The sequence below is a fragment of the Mizuhopecten yessoensis genome, unplaced genomic scaffold, assembly GCF_002113885.1.
Source record: "Mizuhopecten yessoensis strain PY_sf001 unplaced genomic scaffold, ASM211388v2 scaffold10409, whole genome shotgun sequence".
Classification (NCBI taxonomy): Eukaryota; Metazoa; Mollusca; class Bivalvia; order Pectinida; family Pectinidae; genus Mizuhopecten; species Mizuhopecten yessoensis.
Genome location: NW_018408532.1, coordinates 865,668 through 886,269, shown reverse-complemented (window position 1 = coordinate 886,269; position 20,602 = coordinate 865,668). Strand labels below are relative to the sequence as shown.

The window sequence follows — 20,602 nt, the reverse complement described above, 5'->3', positions numbered from 1 at the left end:
TTATTGTTACACTGTACATAATAAATCTGTAAATCACTCAAAGTTATATCAGTTGTGAGGAGAGTCCATCATTAATTCATAAATCAAGTTGAAAATATTATTTTGGCATATTTAAACAAACGTTGCATACTTTGAAATCACATTTTTTGTTTGGTATTTTTAAATAATCTGATTTCATAAATTCATATAGCTCCACAGAGAAATTAAAACTTTGACATCAAGCAACTCTCCTTATGAGCGGTTTCTCAAAATCAACAAATTCTTGTACCATCGAAATGGTGTTTTTGTGGAAAACCTTTTGGCCCCATAAAAATATCTGATTTCACAGTATACATTATTGTTCCTTTTACGAAATCACTAGTACTGTTCAGTAAAACGTTATTACATTTCCACCGTCTGTCGAGTGATAATTTTGGCATTACAAAGGAGTATGGCAATACATTGAGATAGACACGGAAGGAATACTATGATAACAGGAATAGAGGACGGTAGGAATACAACATACATGGTAATTGAGCTGGCAAATGAAAGGAGCCTATAATATTTCAGGATTAACTTGAAAATATTTTTTATGTTATGGAGATATAACACAAAGAAACGGAGTGTACTCTGAATAAACCGCGAAGCAGTTTATGATGAGAGTACACTCCGTTTTTTTGTGTTATAGCTCCATAACATAAAAAATATATTCAAGTTAATCCTTATAATTTAATCTACTTTACACAATCCCTGTGGAAATCAACTTTTATTGATGGACTCTTTTCTCTTAGAAATTATTAAGCCGCTATATCGGCCAATCGAAAACAATGTTACAAATGGCGACTCTTTTCTCTTAGAAATTATTACGCAGCTATATCGGCCAATCAAAAACGACGTTACAAACGGCGACGTCATTTTTTTACGTTATGGGCTGATAACATAGTTTTTGAGGCCAATAAAAAGGTTTGTTACAAGCGAGATTAAATTATTAAAGGTTTGCTGTATGTTGTGTTAATAACATTGAAGTAATTTACATAAGCTGTTATCTGATTGGTTGTACTTACATCGTTTGACTAATAAAGATAGTACAATGTCCATCATTGGATCAGATTAGACAATTATTTATACATGTATATATGTGTTAAGTGGAAAATTGTCTGCATCTTGAACGTCAGTAAATGACCATGATTTTGTAACTTTTTGACAATAGAACCTGGTGAAATTCAATATGTTAATCACATAGAGATGGTAAGGGATGAGACACCATATATATATATATATATATATATACATCTCCTAAGTTCCAGGGCTAATACCCCCTCTTACATTATCTGCACTCTGGGAATATGTCCTGACAAAATGCTCAGTGAGCGCCACCTAAGTTGTGGATGATACAAATAGACTAAGTTTGATCCTTTGGTGTGCATCAAAAGAATCATGCGTTAGTGTAAAAGTATCAAAAGCTTTCAAAACGGGTGTCACTCCTCTGTAAACTGCAAAGGACAGTTATCTGCCTAGCAATTGGTCAGGTTCTGTCACCTGAGACAGATCAAATAGCCAACTTTGTGCCTTCAGTTTTGTCGTGACATACCCTCGGGGTTTGTAGAGGATGTTAGTGAACGAAACGTTACCACTGCAGTATTCAGGATCATCACACTGCATTGTATATTCTCTGTGAGGAAAAGACCGACACTAAACCAAAATCACATTGATAATGTTGATCTCAACAGACTTACTCCATGAAAATCTAGATAGTTTCAGCAAAATCTTACCTATCATTGTCATAGATCAGCAGTGTTTCTCACTTTGCTGTAACCATTTACTTGACTGTTCTATTTACAGGATTACAGTGCTGTTCTATTAAGTGGCCTGACTTACACTAAATGTCAGAATAATGAAGTTTTTTCTGTGAAACATTTACCTCAGTATAACATGAATATGACACTGTTTTAATGTTTGATATGTTAGATGTGTACTGTGTTACTATTGCTGTCACTGCGATAATTCACTCAGAAATCTCTTCCATGATCTGTACCAACAATGTCAAAATTCTCTATTATCACCAAAAACTGTGTCACCTGACCAATAAGTCAGACACATGATATCTACCACCCAAATCTGTGTCACATGACTCATAACTTTGTCACATAATTTGTACTTCAGGCATTCTTAGAATTCGATCTTTATCACCGAAATCTGTGTCACCTGACCCTAAGTCTGTCATGCGACTTTTACCAGAGTCAATGTCAGACTTCCCCATGCCCACCCAAATCTGTGTCACATGACTCATAACTTTGTCACATAATTTGTACTTCAGGCATTCTTAGAATTCGTTCTTTATCACCGAAATCTGTGTCACCTGACCTTGTGTCTGTCATGCGACTTTTACCAGAGTCAATGTCAGACTTCCCCATGCTCACCCAAATCTGTGTCACCTCATGACCCTGTGTCTGTCATGCGACTTTTACCAGAGTCAATGTCAGATTTCCCCATGCTCACCCAAATCTGTGTCACCTGACCCTGTGTCTGTCATGCGACTTTTACCTGAGTCAATGTCAGACTTCCCCATGCTCACCCAAAGCTGTGTCACCTGACCCTGTGTCTGTCATGCGACTTTTACCAGAGACAATGTCAGGCGTCCCCATGCTCACCTAAATCTGTGTCACCTGACCCTCTGTCTGTCATGCCACTTTTACCAGAGTCAATGTCAGACTTCCCCACGCTCACCCAAATCTGTGTCACCTGACCCTGTGTCTGTCATGCCACTTTTACCAGAGTCAATGTCAGACTTCCCCATGCCCACCCAAATCTGTGTCACCTGACCCTGTGTCTGTCATGCCACTTTTACCAGAGTCAATGTCAGACTTCCCCACGCTCACCCAAATCTGTGTCACCTGACCCTGTGTCTGTCATGCCACTTTTACCAGAGTCAATGTCAGACTTCCCCATGCTCACCCAAATCTGTGGCCAACAATTTGTCATTGAACTTGTATCAGCAGTCTCAAAATTCTCAATCACCAACTAAATCTTTGTCACCTAACTCATAACTCTGTCTCACGACCAGAACAAACACTTCAGGTTTTGTTAATCTGCCCCACAGTGTTTGTAATCAAAGAGACGACCATTTGTTTCGATGTCAGATATTTCTGTGTGGGTTTGTTATAGTGTTCTATACAATACCATGTGTTCTATACACTGTTCTTGTTATGTACATCATACATGTTACATGTACTGTGTACAATGCTTCATGTCCATTATACATATTTTGTGTACACTGTACTTGTTTTTACATGATAGTTCTGTAACATGCTGACTTGTTCTTTATGCATTGTACTACATTGTATGTTTTGTGTACACTATATGTTTTGTACACATTGTATATGATATGTACACTGTACATGTTTTGTAAATTGTATATGATATGTACACTGTACATGTTTTGTACATTGTATATAATATATACACTGTACATGTTATTTGTCGTTGTATATGATATGTACACTGTACATGTTTTGTACATTGTGTATGATATGTACACTGTACATGTTCTTTGTACATTGTATATGATATGTACACTACATGTTTTGTACATTGTATATGATATGAACACTGTACATGTTTTGTACACATTGTATATGATATGTAAAGTGTACATGTTCTTTGTACATTGTATGTGATATGTACACTGTACATCTTTTGTACATTGTATATGATATGTACACTGTACATGTTTTTTACACATTTTTTGTTTTATATACACAGAGTATGTTTTGTTATACACACTAGTTCTGTAATACACTGAACTTATTCTGTACACATTGTTTTATGTACATTGTACATGTTCTTATGCACTATGTAATATATACACATTAGTTATGTTATACATTGTACACACACAATGATCTGTTGTGTAATTGATAAGATTACAATTTGCTGGTGACCTTTCCACAGTTCTGTTGTACAGAGCGCTACACGTGTGATATGGTCACTGTTCCTCTGTTCCCTTGTATGTAGACTTTCATGATCAGTAAAGGAACAAATAGCTGCATGCTTTTGTGTTCTTTGTAACAAATAATAAGGACGTAAGTTCTTCTAGATAAGAGTCTATGGTAAAGTAATGTACATAATAAACATAAAGGTACCCCAACGAGTGGAGGTTCCAACTGTTGCATTAATGACGAAGCTGATCAATTTTGATATCGTGACACAAAAAGGCCGTTGTGTAGAGAGTGGTTATCATGAACTTACTACACTATCACTGGTAGAGTATGTATCTGCCCAGTTGTGCAATGATGTGTTGAAGATTTTGTTAAACAGGAGAAGTCTGCAATGTTTATCACTAGTTAGGTATCGTAACTTTGAACCTGTTAAAGAAATGATCCCAATGAAATCGGTCTGTCTTTTGATTATTTTCCCAAATAACTTGTTGATTAACCACTTTTATTGCATACAGAATCATATGTTTCGATTGTGTTTGAATAGATGCAGAAGTGGCAGGACTTTTCTTCCACGAAATAAAACTTCCTTGGCGTCACGACCTGAATTGAAAAGATAACTTATCTTGTATCCTTACTCGGTAGTTGTATTCTCGTTGTTTGTTATATAGAAATATCACCTCTATGTTGCACCTTCTATAATACCCGACACTATTAACGGCAAAGCAGAAGACGCTTACTCTTCCGAAACACTTGGTCTTATTCTTCTTGTACTTTTTCAAGGGTCTCCATATAAAGCTTCCCTTCGTTCATATGTTGCCAATGTTTTAATTTCTAATTACGGTTTTGTTAATACTTCATTATTCGTTTGTCGTTTTCTGCTCACTTTGGGGAGACCAGCAGCTAATTTCCTGGACTTTCATTCTCATTTTTGAATATCCTCCTACGAAGTATTTGAAGTTTGTAGCCGTAATCATTTTGCTTCGACCAGACAAAATAAATTTTCGTTAGTGGTGTGTATCATTTTCCATGGCTTCATCTAACTCCATGAAAATGTATTCATTGTTGCTGTCCAGTCTAGTTATGATATTATCCTGTTAGTTGATCTCATCTTTTACAATACGCTCCTGTTCAAATCCGCTAAAATCAGTTGTTCATTTCTGATGAAGACATTACAACAATCCTTTTCTATTCTTAAACTTCATATCTTGACATTTACCTTTACATGTGACGAATAATGGTCACCTCACTTCCAAACTGACTAATATTACACCCTTAACTTACGATCGTTAAGTGTTCTTTCCTTTTATTAGTAGCAACAGACCAGCGTTCCTCTAATGTTTAGTACATGTTTATCTGGATATAATGCGTTGCTATTTTGTACTTATCATCACCTTCTATTAGTTTTTATAATGATATTTACACAAGAAAAATTAACAAGACAAGATCTGCTGATTATAAGACTTTATATGGATTTTTATATTCTATTAGCACTTGGTTCTATGTATCCGTCCGTTCAACTGTAGCACGGAGGACGTTAAATACAAAGGTTTACTCTTGTTCGATGTTGCGGAGCTGACATCAGGTGCAAGAGTCAACTGCTGCTGTTGAAATCATGACGCAAAACACTCTTGTTCCGAGAACAGCAAGAAATTGAAAACGTTTAAACATATAGGACATGTGGACAACGGGCTTTTACAGTATATATAGCAGAGCATTCTAAGTGAAAGTATCCTGTTATGTTACGAGAGTCGGAGTACTCCCCCCTTACTTCATGGCAGGTATATAAATATACCGACCAAGAGAATGAGTGTTAGTAACAGAATTAACGCGACAACATATATATTAAAACTGGTTATCTGTTGAAAAGGGACACATCTTGTAGAACGGAGATTAACTGAATGACGATGTGGAAGTTTGAAAAGAGGAATGTATTTGTTGAAAGGTAGGTAACTTATAAAACAGACTAATGTAAAAACACATAATGTAGAATATGCTATTTTAAAAACACCCAATGTGTTGAATGGTGACAAGTTGAAAGTTGAAAGACCCACGTCTCTTAAATTGATTATTTTGAAGGGAAATATGTGTATCGTGGAACAATGAACAGTGTAAGACACATCTTAGACACCATAAGGAACGGAGATAAGTGGAAAGGCACAAACCTGCAGGCAGAATAGATTTTAGTTTAAAAGGAACATCTTTCAAAATGGATAATGTAAAAACACATTGCCGATTATATTATTTTAAAGACATTAATGAAGTAGAATTTAAAAGAAAGGGACATATTTTGTAGAAAACAGGTTGGTTGAGAGGAGCATAGATTATGGAGTAGGTACCCTAATTGGTTGAAAGACGCGCCAGGTAGAATAGAGATTAGTTATAGGTAACTATTATTTTTCGATGAAAGATAATCATATACAATAAGGATTAATTAACATTGTGTAAAATAGGGATTCATTAAACCCATGTATCATGTAAAATAGGGATTCATTAAACCCATGTATCGTGTAAAATAGGGATTCATTAAACCCATGTATCGTGTTAATACAAATACAAATTTTGGTGTTCAGGATGATACATTGATACGCTAAACAATAAACGTACTAAAGGGGAAAAACTAGTAACTAGACATCGAGTGTTTTGTGTGACATCAGGAACCGATGTTCCTAACACACAAGTTATTCACTGTATACAAATAAATCACGCCAGTATTAAATACAGTGATAGGGACTTTGTGTTTGTGCTCCTTCCTGAGCGTGTAGAAGTGCGAACGACAAGATTAAGTTCACGTCTTTCGATTAAATTTTGTTGTAAACGCCTGTGGTTCAGAACGATGACGTTCATTGGACTCCGTCGTCAAACAACCTTTGCTCTTTCAACGTTTGAAGTCAAGGCACGAGAAACCACAATGCTTTGTGGTCATCAGAAGTCGCGGTATCCTGATCATCAGCGTGTGGAGGACAAGATGGCAGAGCCAGACAGACTACGCCGTCTGCCGAAGTCATGAGATAAACTCCTTTCTTTAGACCCGTGATGTAGAGGATTCGGCATGAAAGGCAGAAACCGTAGTATCTTGGAATTCTTGTACCTATCATAGAAGATAGGGTTATACACTTCGTATCCTTCTGAGTAGTCGGACCCAGTGGTAGCGGAAGCGCTGGTATCATCTGGTGTCTCCCAGGCCGCAATGCCTCGCTCTTCTCTAGTTCCTGATGAAAGAAAATTATATTCTGGAGCTCAATCAAACGTTTCTATACGAAATATAGCCCAAATTCCTCCGCCATCTAATGTAAGATATATACATTTATATAAAAACAAAAAATTCGCAAGAGGTGTAAACAGCTGTACCAACGAAGGCCCGAAGAATCGGTCTTCTTGTGTTTTTGAAGTTTTTGTATAATTTTCCTGTCACACAGTCTACAGTTCCATTTTGTATTTTATATTAATAAATAAATTATTTCCCTGATCAAGTATTTTTTATACGGCTTTACGTATTGTATTGTTCGTGTTTAATGCTTATAATGGCAAAAGGATCAAAACAAATGGTAAGCCTACCTGGAATTGTGTTGTCAAGGAAACATGCCAGGACACCGCCTGCCAGGTTAGGGTTCCCTAGAATCATGGTGATAATATCGTCTGCTTCTTTATTACCTAATTGAATATAAAATATTATGACAATATCAGTATGATTAGATTATATAATTCTTCGTACAAATTGAAGAAAAGGCTCTTCTACTTAAAAAAAAGCAATCGATCAGGACAATTTGCAGAAAACCTAGCTGGTAAATATCATTGACGCTTACCGCATCCACAATCATACTATTTACTGAAAAAAATGTATTTAGGCATTTTAGGTTAACTTCTGAAAATCTGAAAATGGGTGCAATTAGTAGGAATTTGTATTTTGATAGTTGCATTTAAAATAACCTTTCAAAATTTGACGTTCATTTAAGAAGTACCCCTCTCAAAAAGAAGGGCGTTCTGAACACATCAATACCGTGTGTTCTCCAACAGAATTGTAGTGGCTGTGACTATTTTGTGCCTTGAATAGATTAGGACATTGAACCTCCTAATTGTTGTAAAGTTCCATTTCTTCTTCAGTGCCATTACAACCTAAAAGACGTTGATCGGACGATTCGACGTACGCCTTATCCTTCTTTCCAACTCGTACGATAAATAATCTGTCGCTGAAAGATGGTTAAGTTTAAGGTGAGGTCATTTTTGGTTGTCAGATAATCACGACAGAACATCGCTACATGCGGTAACGCGTTTTCCTGCTGTACAAGAGGAACAATACGCGGCGCTACTACTTGCTACATGCATCTGAAGCGGCAGTGCTATTGTATTGTATTAAGACCAGTGCAGTACTGATACCATGTATAATCCCTCCCTATAACATATGACCTATCCGCTCCAGAGCGGTCCTTCTCTAGCACGCAATGAATGGCTTCGAACATGAACCTCGGCTTACTTGGAACATGGCATTTTTCCAACTTCGCATTTAAGTTTCTTATGGGGTATGCGTTCAGTTGCTGCGTTCGCCTGGCTGGCGCGTAGCTGCACATTAAACTGTGTGTCAACATATTGCCTCTGTGGCCTTATATTGAATGTCGATGGACGATTTCGCACTATCTTTGGATCACAATGATACTTGTTGTGTACTTTGTGATTTCTGTTGCCGTAAGAACGCGTTTTCACTTAATCGAATTTAGTATTTTCCTACACTGCCGACGCGTCGTCAAGCGTGGGCAACCCATATGTTCTACAACCTTTCCTATGACATGGAGATAAGGCGGGAAATAGTTGATGGATTGACTCCAAATTACCACTACAAATACGATGTAAGGTAGCTAAAAGTGACATGATCTTGCGGGTCACCTTACATAGGCATACAATGACGCGTTTTCCATCAACTTCTGAAAAGGCTCGGTGTTTTAAGGTTAATCCGTCATTGACTGGTATGAATTAAGGTTCTCCAAGAGTGTTATTGAGTTATGTTTTATTCTTGGTTCGGAATCTCATTTTTGAAGAAATTTTCCCGGTTATTTCGTTTTGCTTTCCATACAGTATACATATATTTAAAGTCTTCTCAGAACTATGTTGGATACATGTATATCCCGGTCAACGTGAAGTTGTATTTTCAAACTTTGTTTTTTTAAAGTTTAATTTAAACCTTCTTCGCTTGGATATGCCTACCTGTGTCGATGACGTTGTCGTACTCCTCCACCCAGTGAGGGATCATCAGACCAACAAGTAGAGAGGTTCCGATGATAGCAAGGTTCCGAGTGGACGACAGATCCACAGACTTCAGATTTGACAGGACGACGCCATTAAAGACACCAAACATGACGATGAGGACGCCACCTAGCACCGGATACGGTATTGTGATGAACACAGCGGATACTTTTCCAATGACACCAAATACTATATAGATGAGGGCGACGGTAATGAAAACCCACCGACTTCCAACCTGAAAAAAATAGCATTCAAACTCAATCATATGAATATCTTGAAAGCAAACATAAAATAATTCAACTCCTGTGTGATTTACTAGCATAGGATGGACAGAAAAAGCCATGTATTAAAATTGTGATTGATGAATCGGCAAAGAAATGTAGAAACCGTTTTCTTGCCCTAACTCTGATTTTTGGATGCTGTTTAAAGACATTCATAGCGCTCCTCGCCAAGCCTGGGCAAATCAAAACCAAACAACAGACTTTCTTCTTCCGCGGAAGATCTTTAAATGCTGTGTTGATTATTTCATGGTATGATTAATGCTATAAAATGTTGAAATACATATGAAAACGATCAATAAATCAAAGAAAAAATGTAAAAACTTTACTAAAAGACGAGTTTTTTCAGTGAGCATCATGAACTTATCAATCTCAGATGACTACGCTTTTTGGACCGAATAATTTCTTAACAAAAAAAAACAACAACACTTTATCTCCTTCCGCGAAAGATCTTTAGATAATGTGCTCATTATTTCATGATAGGATCAATGCTATAATATGGTAAAAATTATCTGTATAAGACAAAAAAAAAATCAAAGAAAATATGTAAAGATCTTTAACAGTGGCGTTTTTAATCAGTGAAAGTTCCGATCTATATCTGGTTCAAATTACTACGCATCGTATTCCAATACTCTAAAGTGAGTGTGTAAGAGTTTTCTCCTCTTGACAATCATTGCGTAGTTTCATGCTCGCGACTTGTTGAACGACTGTTTGATAACTGTCCTTGATCAAGTAGGCTTCGTGTTTTCTTGTCTCAATGGAAAGTCTCCAAGTGAAAGAGAATGTTGACTTATACTAAAATAGCCGTTAGCGGCTGTGCCTAACGAGTTTATAGATAGCTTCCCAATACGACAGCAGCTGTGTCTAATGAGTTTGTAATTAGCTTCCCAATACAGTCTCTAGATAATGGCCCGATTAGTATATACAAGTGCTTCGTGAATATAGCATATTGAACATCAAAAATTAAAACCGTATATACATATTATTCACATTAACCAGAAACTGAAGAAATATATAGGTCTTTAACCTTCGTTACAATATCGAGAGAAGGAGAGATACACAAGGGACTTGTATAAGTCCGTGATTACACGCACTGGAAATAATACAATCTCGTTTTTAATTTTTGTATAATTAATCATGATAATAACAAATAGTAATAATAATATAACAATTATTTATTTATATTATCTATAATATTTATACATTGTATATATATTTTTATTATTTAATCGTAAACTTGCCCATAATCTTACGGGACAATTTTGGTTTGCAGGGTTGTCTGGTCAAGGTCACTGCTACTATTTTTAATAAGATCATTGTCTGCGCTGTAGCAGCTTCAATCCTTGAAGGATTTTAATCGATTTGAAACACTAATTAAGGAAAATAATATCAGACAAGTTTCAATTGTTTTAGCAATACTCTGCTTGCTATATATATTTTTATTGAAAATTATGGTTAAGGGATGGGCTATTAGGACCCTTAGTCAAGAACATGTTCTTTATTATTTACTGCCATTCTGTACTGATATACCACCTCTTTATTCCATTATTTGAATCCTTCATACACAGCATCCCTGAGTGCCCTCGGCACTTTGATTTTTAATTGTTGGGGTTGCAAAGTCAAATTATTGTTTTTTAGTAATGTGAGGGAATTTTGAAGAGATTCATATATTATTTCAAACATCCAGATTTTACTTTTTACTGTGTTTCAGGCTTTCAGTGAATTTCAAGGAAACTTGTTTTAACCCAGAATGCTCTGCTGTACTTATTTTCTTCACCAAGGCAAGACTGGATACAATAAAGCAGCGACACCTCAGATAACGTTCTCTACCAAACAATTCCTTCAGTCGTGACTGAATTAAAACACAATGCCGGTTTAACTTATCCGGTCTTAATGTACAAACTTCTATAAAAAAAAAAAGGCAACTAACAAATGTTAGGACTGGGGTTATCTCCCCTGAAATTATTATTGAAATGAGATATCTCACAGACCAGGATAGATATACATAGCAGTGTTATAAGCTTGTGCATGATAACGATTTCATAAATACGGGCGTAGATTATTCTTTCCTTATTCTACTCTATACATAATGTAACTAGGGACACTGGAAATTAAAACAAAAAAGTGATCACATTGTTAAATGTCTCTTAAACATCTACTGAACGTACCCTTGTCAAACCAATGGCTCCTATATTACCCCCGTAGGTGGTAGTTGCATGACCGCAACCAACTGCTCCTGAAAGCGCAGAACAAAATCCCTCAATGGCGATACCCCGGTTAACGCCTTGCGCAGGAGGCGGTGGAACATTGCAGGTTGCAGCGCATGCGTAGTAGTCGCCAATTGAATCCAATATGGAAACAATTGTTGCCACGAAAAATCCAACAAATGCTGATATGTTGAAGCCAATTTTTCCGAACTGACCTGAAAAACAGTGTTTTCTGTGAAAGGCAAATTTGAAACTTCCCTGTTTAATGATCAATGATAAAAAATAACATTGTAAGTTTTCACCTTTCATTTCATGCTTAATATGTTTACAAATGTTTTCCTTATTCTTCATTATAAGTTGATGACCACACATTAATAATACTGGATAAACGAAAAACAGGAGGGGTTGTAATTTGAGAAAATGTATCCCTCTGTTAGGCCAACTCCTGTTGACATTTAAGTATCACTGTATTCGATCTTGTAAGAATAAGGGACTGTTTATTCTTTTGTGTGGTGTTAAACAACCTCACACTGGCTTAGGTCATATGAAGGCAGGTGTCTAGAGGGACTTTCGAAAAAAGGGAAGCAATGAGAAAAGATATGATAAATATCCAACGTGTTGTAATTAGGCAGCAGATCAATTTTGATTACTTCATCGTTTCCTAAGCACAATACACACACTAAAACCCTTTATCCTACAGGGAACCCCCTCATTTGTTGTCTCGTTTGATCCATACCTTCCCCTACTTTGTGGATATGACAGAAAAATCTCCAACCCGAAGGGTGAAGTGTCTTAACCTTAGTCTAACCCGAGGCTCTAGGGATGATTATTTTTCTACCATCCTGCTATTTCAGTCAAAACTCCACCGACAGTATACGTACAATGTAGTCTGCCATGTTTGTAAACAAAAACACATGTGAGGTATGACTTCTAATAACGTCACAATTACCGGTGACACATTTTAATGATGTCACAATTGAACACATGTTAATTGGAACGAGGCCATCTCCCTTTAGAGGGTGACAAGCTGATCTTTCCCGGCTTACACGGGGTATTCAGTTGGTGTTGACAAGAAAATAGAAGCGATGAAACACATTCCTTAAAACAAATCTAACGTTTAATTTATCCTTTTGAATCAAATATAAAATCGAAGCATGACAGCCGTGATGGAAAGCAGAAGAGCTACGGATATGAGTGGTGTCACCCTTACCGGGATAGGGGAAATAGAACCAGCTGGCTCTACTTATGACATCAGTTCTTGCGTCTGTTCTAGAGTAATAGTCCTTACTGGCCCTGTCTGTGCTGAACACGCCGGCCGCCGTCAGTATACCACATAGTAGCCAGCCGACCGCTAGAGCTATCAGTATCTGTTAATATTACAAAGGCGAGCAATGTTATAGCATTATGAAATGCATTTGATTTATGATGATGTTCATCTGGCAATAGTAATGCCCTAAATATCAACTTATACAATTACTATGAAATATTGCGCATATATAATAAGATATTTACCCCATCAGTACAACCTTCGACATTCGAAAAGGTTTAAGGTTAAGGAAATCAACAAACTCTTACAATGTATTTTGATTCAGCTGGACATAAATGGGGTTTTTTCAAATAATATGACCGTATTCATAACACTACTTTGTGATGCTGTCTCGTGGAATTGCAGATAGAAGTCGTAATGGTTCAGTTTTATATTTACCATCCGTACATCAAAAACAGTGTGTAAAAATTGTTTTATGAAGAAAGGCTGGCATAGAATTTCATGTACATTGAAATAGAATAAACTTAACGAACAAACATCACACAAGGATAACATCATGCTCCAAAGAATATATGAAAAGACAACAACGTTGAATCGAGGAGAAACTAAAACAACTGAATTCCGTGAACCTCACCACAAAACCTGAGCGCTAAAAACATTATACCTGGACATAAATTCACTTCCTGAACCACATGTAACAAATAAATAAAAGTATGCAGCTAAACAACGATACATTGTAAACGTAGATATGTTTGCGCTTTTCGTGCTTAAACATTGCGCTAAATTATCAGCGCGCCAATTGAAGTTCATGTATGTGTTTTCTATTACATGTTTTGTGGTTGTGCCAATTCTTCTATACGGTAATTAGTTTACATTCGATAATGCGCTAAAATGTGAGTGCATTAAAGTAAGTATATTTACATAATACATAATACATAATAGAAAATTAGCCTTTGAATACCGAAAACTGATTATCAGAAGTAAGGTCACTATATCTTTTAACAAATAGTAAAGCCATACCATCTACACGTTTAAGAAGATTCAACACAACGCGAATTTTATAGTATAGTTATTCCATGGTTGATACCAATACGTGATTATGCATTATGTTATGAGTGTTTCTGTTTTTATGTGATCCGTTACATGGTTAACCACGATTATCCCTACGTAATCAGATCTTAAATCTGCAAGTCTTACCTGTATATGCACCTGAGGTAGAAAGTATCAGGAAGTATGGCATTAAACTTACAGCGAACGTCTGATGTAAAGGTTACCTGGTGCAGAAGGTAGCGGAAAGCATGGCAATTTATATAATTACTTATAGCAAACGCCTGATGTAAAGTGTAGAAGATGGATAGCAAACAAGTGCCGCTAATAGGAAACAACGGCCGTTGAAGCAAAATATATACTTCCGACACACCAGTCCGAAATGTTTCAACAAAGTAATAGCAATGAACAGATTTATGATGTTTTTGATCTTTTTGCATTCATAGACCACTAATTAACTTCACCCATTTTTCTGCAATGGGGCACAGTGAAGAGAGTAATGGATGACATGGTGTACGCTACATGTACTTACAGCGAAGACTTGATGTAGAGGGTATCGAATGACATGACATTGTTTTTTCCTTGTGTACACCGGTATCGGCATCTCTCTCTTACCGAGGTACAGCGATAGTATAATAGCGATCGCGCATGTCCTGAAAGGTAATATAAAATAGGTTAGAAATGTGGTGATTTGAGGGAACAAACTACTCTTGATAACCAAAACATGTATTTTGTAGTGAGAAATTAATTACTTAGGACGAAATGTCTCTCACACATTTTTGTCTCCTTATTCAAAACATCGATCATCCAATTGTCCCACTGTAAAGACAGTGTTTTAAGGGCCTAACGTTTTAATATAGAAACGTTCAATTAACTCAGACATATACTAATCCAGTAACTTTACCTGAAAACCAATGTGTCATTTAAGTCATTATTACCAACTAGAGTTCCGCTTCAGAAGTTTTTCCGTCTTTGATTCTTCTGTTATATCATATGTTGAAAATTAAACCAAATACCAGGTTGATTTGACGTAGAGTTACTTCTATTGACAAGGTGATTATCTTTCATTTTGATACTTAGCTCGTGTAATGTCTAGATAACAACATTGGCATATAGTAAAAGATCAGTCGTGGCTATGTCATAAGTTTTACCACTGGAATTTTATATATGTTTGTTATTTTGTTTCTTAATTCCGAATTTCAACTGAACTGTAAAATGCATAACAATGTACAAAATGTATTTTGATGCAACTAACATTTCCTTTTCAGAGCATTGAAATGAAATCTGAACTCACATTAATGAAATGCCCCAGTGGAACTGTGCGAATTTAGTGATCGACTTCACCATGTAAATGCCAATTAAAAGGATCGTCGGAACAATGGTTACAGGACCGATGAATCTCAGCAAAACTCCAACCAATCCGGTGGCTCCTATCAAAAGGTGTATGGCACCAGCAGCCAATAAGCTGCCTTGTAACTAAAATAAAATTGACAGGAATATGTGATACTGAATGTCACTAGTATACAACATTAACGTATCAAATGATTGTTTCGGAAAGATCTTTTGATATATTTCTAATAACCTCTTTCATGGTCCCTTTTTAATGTATGCATGTTGCTGGATTAAGAGTGTTATTGAGTATAAACAATTATCCGGGTGTGCAACTCTACATTGCAGTTCTTACATGTTCCATAATACGCGGTAATAAGTACGATATTGTTTGCAACTATGTTGCTTGCACTCAGAAATATAAAGATTACATAACAATTTGTAAATTTGCTTTCTCTGTAAAAAAAAAAAAAAAAAGAGGAAGGAACATGTAACGTTTGCATTTGGAGTTGAAGGGAAATTGTATTGTATACCCTCATTCCTGTACAGAGGATGTATTACAACCTTTGTAATAAATGTTACAATGCTTTCAATATTGAGGGCTCAATCCAAAATCATTTGATATATTCCATCAAAGGTATTGATTGAAATCCTAACAACTTTTTGAGTTGGTACATTATCTAAAACTTTTACAAAAGACCTGTAAACCTATATGAATGTAAATTAAATATTGCATTACGTAACATACTTTCTTTCATAACGGGGTCGTATTGTATGATAAATAATATTTTGAATTATGTTATGCTTTTATAAAAACAAAAGACAACCTACCCCCTGAACTGCCTGCAGAATGATTTCATCAGTGCCCTCAGGGAACACCAATTCTGTCATGTTTGTGCTGTTGTTGAATACTGAAACAAAATGTCAATTACAAAGAGGTGCTATGGCCGTCAATTTGTTGTGGAGATGTTAATATTGCTTTAAGGTTTGAACTGTTTCCTGAAATATTAAGCAGGTGATTAATTAAAACCATACACACCTGGTTAATTGTAATGGGCTTTGATACAGATATAAAATTGATATCAATGTTTATATGCAAACCATGTAATTAAATAAGCGAGAGAAAAAAAAGAATATTATAAAATGTAGCAAGTGGTGTAAAGAATTTCAAAATTTACATATTTTGTTGCGCAGTTATGTTAAGCGCTGCCCTTACAAATTGAACTTACTCAAAATTTGGTTAAAAATTGATTTTTTAGTAATTTTCTTATAACTGTTTTACTCTTCATTAGACAAAAGGCGGATTAACCAAAGATAAAACCCGTGTTACCTATAGCTTGCCGTGTTAGTTACATGTAACTGGCCGTGTAATAGATACATGTACGTGTAACTGGCCGTGTATTAGTTACCTGTAACTAGCCGTGTATTAGTTGCATGTACATGTAACTACAGCCGTGTATTAATAAATGTACATGTAACTGGCCGTGTATTAATACATGTACATGTAACTGGCCATGTATTAGCTACATGTACGTGTAACTAGCCGTGTATTAGTTACCTGTAACTGACCGTGCATAAGTTACATGTACATGTAACTGGCCGTGTTTTAATACATGTACATGTAACTGGCCGTGTATTAATACATGCACATGTAACTGGCCGTGTATTAGTTACCTGAAACAAGCCGTGTATTAGTTACATCTACATGTAATTGGCCGTGTATTAATACATGCACATGTAACTAGCCGTGTATTAATACATGCACATGTAACTGACCGTGTATTAGTTACATGTACATGTAACTGGCCGTGTATTAGTTGCATGTACATGTAACTAGCCGTGTATTAGTTACATGTACATGTAACAGGCCGTGTATTAGTTACATGTACATGTAACTGACCGTGTATTAGTTACATGTACATGTAACTGGCCGTGTATTAGTTACATGTACATGTAACTGACCGTGTATTAGTTGCATGTACATGTAACTAGCCGTGTATTAATACATGTACATGTAACTGACCGTGTATTAGTTACATGTACATGTAACTAGCCGTGTATTAGTTACATGTACATGTAACTGGCCGTGTATTAATACATGTACATGTAACTAGCCGTGTATTAATACATGTACCTGTAACTGACCGTGTATAAGTTACCTGTAACTGGCCGTGTATAAGTTACCTGTAACTAGCCGTGTATTAGTTACATGTACATGTAACTAGCCGTGTATTAATACATGTACATGTAACTGGCCGTGTATAAGTTACATGTAACTGGCCGTGTATAAGTTACCTGTAACTAGCCGTGTATAAGTTACCTGTAACTAGCCGTGTATAAGTTACCTGTAACTAGCCGTGTATTAGTTACCTGTAACTAGCCGTGTATTAGTTGCATGTACATGTAACAGGCCGTGTATAAGCTACCTGTAACTAGCCGTGTATTAGTTACATGTACATGTAACTAGCCGTGTATTAATACATGTACATGTAACTGGCCGTGTATAAGTTACATGTAACTGGCCGTGTATAAGTTACCTGTAACTAGCCGTGTATAAGTTACCTGTAACTAGCCGTGTATAAGTTACCTGTAACTAGCCGTGTATTAGTTACCTGTAACTAGCCGTGTATTAGTTGCATGTACATGTAACAGGCCGTGTATTAGCTACCTGTAACTAGCCGTGTATTAGTTACATGTACATGTAACTAGCCGTGTATTAATACATGTACATGTAACTGGCCGTGTATAAGTTACATGTAACTGGCCGTGTATAAGTTACCTGTAACTAGCCGTGTATAAGTTACCTGTAACTAGCCGTGTATAAGTTACCTGTAACTAGCCGTGTATTAGTTACCTGTAACTAGCCGTGTATTAGTTGCATGTACATGTAACAGGCCGTGTATTAGCTACCTGTAACTAGCCGTGTATTAGTTACATGTACATGTAACTAGCCGTGTATTAATACATGTACATGTAACTGGCCGTGTATAAGTTACATGTAACTGGCCGTGTATAAGTTACCTGTAACTAGCCGTGTATAAGTTACCTGTAACTAGCCGTGTATAAGTTACCTGTAACTAGCCGTGTATTAGTTACCTGTAACTAGCCGTGTATTAGTTGCATGTACATGTAACAGGCCGTGTATTAGCTACCTGTAACTAGCCGTGTATTAGTTACATGTACATGTAACTAGCCGTGTATTAATACATGTACATGTAACTGGCCGTGTATAAGTTACATGTAACTGGCCGTGTATAAGTTACCTGTAACTAGCCGTGTATAAGTTACCTGTAACTAGCCGTGTATAAGTTACCTGTAACTAGCCGTGTATTAGTTACCTGTAACTAGCCGTGTATTAGTTGCATGTACATGTAACAGGCCGTGTATTAGCTACCTGTAACTAGCCGTGTATTAGTTACATGTACATGTAACTAGCCGTGTATTAATACATGTACATGTAACTGGCCGTGTATAAGTTACATGTAACTGGCCGTGTATAAGTTACCTGTAACTAGCCGTGTATAAGTTACCTGTAACTAGCCGTGTATAAGTTACCTGTAACTAGCCGTGTATTAGTTACCTGTAACTAGCCGTGTATTAGTTGCATGTACATGTAACAGGCCGTGTATTAGGTACCTGTAACTAGCCGTGTATTAGTTACATGTACATGTAACTAGCCGTGTATTAATACATGTACATGTAACTGGCCGTGTATAAGTTACCTGTAACTGGCCGTGTATAAGTTACCTGTAACTAGCCGTGTATAAGTTACCTGTAACTAGCCGTGTATAAGTTACCTGTAACTAGCCGTGTATTAGTTACCTGTAACTAGCCGTGTATTAGTTGCATGTACATGTAACAGGCCGTGTATTAGGTACCTGTAACTAGCCGTGTATTAGTTACATGTACATGTAACTAGCCGTGTATTAATACATGTACATGTAACTGGCCGTGTATAAGTTACATGTAACTGGCCGTGTATAAGTTACCTGTAACTAGCCGTGTATAAGTTACCTGTAACTAGCCGTGTATAAGTTACCTGTAACTAGCCGTGTATTAGTTACCTGTAACTAGCCGTGTATTAGTTGCATGTACATGTAACAGGCCGTGTATTAGGTACCTGTAACTAGCCGTGTATTAGTTACATGTACATGTAACTAGCCGTGTATTAATACATGTACATGTAACTGGCCGTGTATAAGTTACCTGTAACTGGCCGTGTATAAGTTACCTGTAACTAGCCGTGTATAAGTTACCTGTAACTAGCCGTGTATTAGTTACATGTACATGTAACTAGCCGTGTATTAATACATGTACATGTAACTGGCCGTGTATAAGTTACATGTAACTGGCCGTGTATAAGTTACCTGTAACTAGCCGTGTATAAGTTACCTGTAACTAGCCGTGTATAAGTTACCTGTAACTAGCCGTGTATAAGTTACCTGTAACTAGCCGTGTATAAGTTACCTGTAACTAGCCGTGTATAAGTTACCTGTAACTAGCCGTGTATTAGTTACCTGTAACTAGCCGTGTATTAGTTGCATGTACATGTAACAGGCCGTGTATTAGCTACCTGTAACTAGCCGTGTATTAGTTACATGTACATGTAACTAGCCGTGTATTAATACATGTACATGTAACTGGCCGTGTATAAGTTACATGTAACTGGCCGTGTATAAGTTACCTGTAACTAGCCGTGTATAAGTTACCTGTAACTAGCCGTGTATAAGTTACCTGTAACTAGCCGTGTATTAGTTACCTGTAACTAGCCGTGTATTAGTCACATGTTAATGACGGTTAATGAGTTACCTGAAATGAGCCGTGTGTTGTTACACCTGTCTTTGTCTAATTCAGCCATTGCCAGTAGTGGGGCAACATAATCCGGTGTGGCCCCCTGGTACAGTGGCAGTCTGAAGGACCAAAACGTTAAGGTGTGTTGCATAAGTCACAGGGTAAATCTCCTGACTACATGTTCTATTGATAACAAATGTGATGATAAAAACAATAAAGGGTAAAATATAACAAGTGTACTACATACGTGAGAGAAAAGAGCAAAATCTAAGTCTATACAAAAACCGCAAAATAAATTATTGGAATCTTAAACTCCATTTATTACTGTGAATAAAACTAGGTCTTGCATGGAGCCGTCATGATGCTCTCGTCCACCGAACAAAGTAAACAAGTCTCATAAAAACTTCACTATTATAGTTGAAACCATAGTTTTACCTTATTCCACGGGTGATATTGAGCGATGAAGTGATGTCGTCACCTTACCTTATTCCCAGAGTGACCATAAGGAGTGTTGTGATTCCGTTCATAAAT

At 36.7% G+C, this 20,602-nt stretch overlaps 1 protein-coding gene across 2 annotated transcripts in view; it reads right to left on the bottom strand.

Moving 5' to 3' along the window:
• Window positions 1–5,363: 5,363 nt before the first annotated feature.
• Window positions 5,364–20,602, bottom strand: part of LOC110460488 (solute carrier family 23 member 1-like) — a 47,230-nt gene continuing 31,991 nt past the window's right edge. For both annotated transcript variants that reach the window (XM_021513434.1, XM_021513433.1), the window contains exons 3-12: window positions 20,555–20,602; window positions 20,090–20,190; window positions 16,112–16,191; window positions 15,246–15,427; window positions 14,484–14,604; window positions 12,848–13,004; window positions 11,599–11,852; window positions 9,114–9,387; window positions 7,473–7,568; window positions 5,364–7,126 (exon numbers count right to left, since the gene is read on the bottom strand). The exon at window positions 20,555–20,602 is cut by the window's right edge and continues 110 nt beyond it. In XM_021513434.1, the coding sequence (XP_021369109.1) occupies window positions 6,864–7,126; window positions 7,473–7,568; window positions 9,114–9,387; window positions 11,599–11,852; window positions 12,848–13,004; window positions 14,484–14,604; window positions 15,246–15,427; window positions 16,112–16,191; window positions 20,090–20,190; window positions 20,555–20,602 (1,576 nt within the window). In that variant the 3' untranslated portion in view covers window positions 5,364–6,863. The remainder of the gene's footprint in view (window positions 7,127–7,472; window positions 7,569–9,113; window positions 9,388–11,598; window positions 11,853–12,847; window positions 13,005–14,483; window positions 14,605–15,245; window positions 15,428–16,111; window positions 16,192–20,089; window positions 20,191–20,554) is intronic.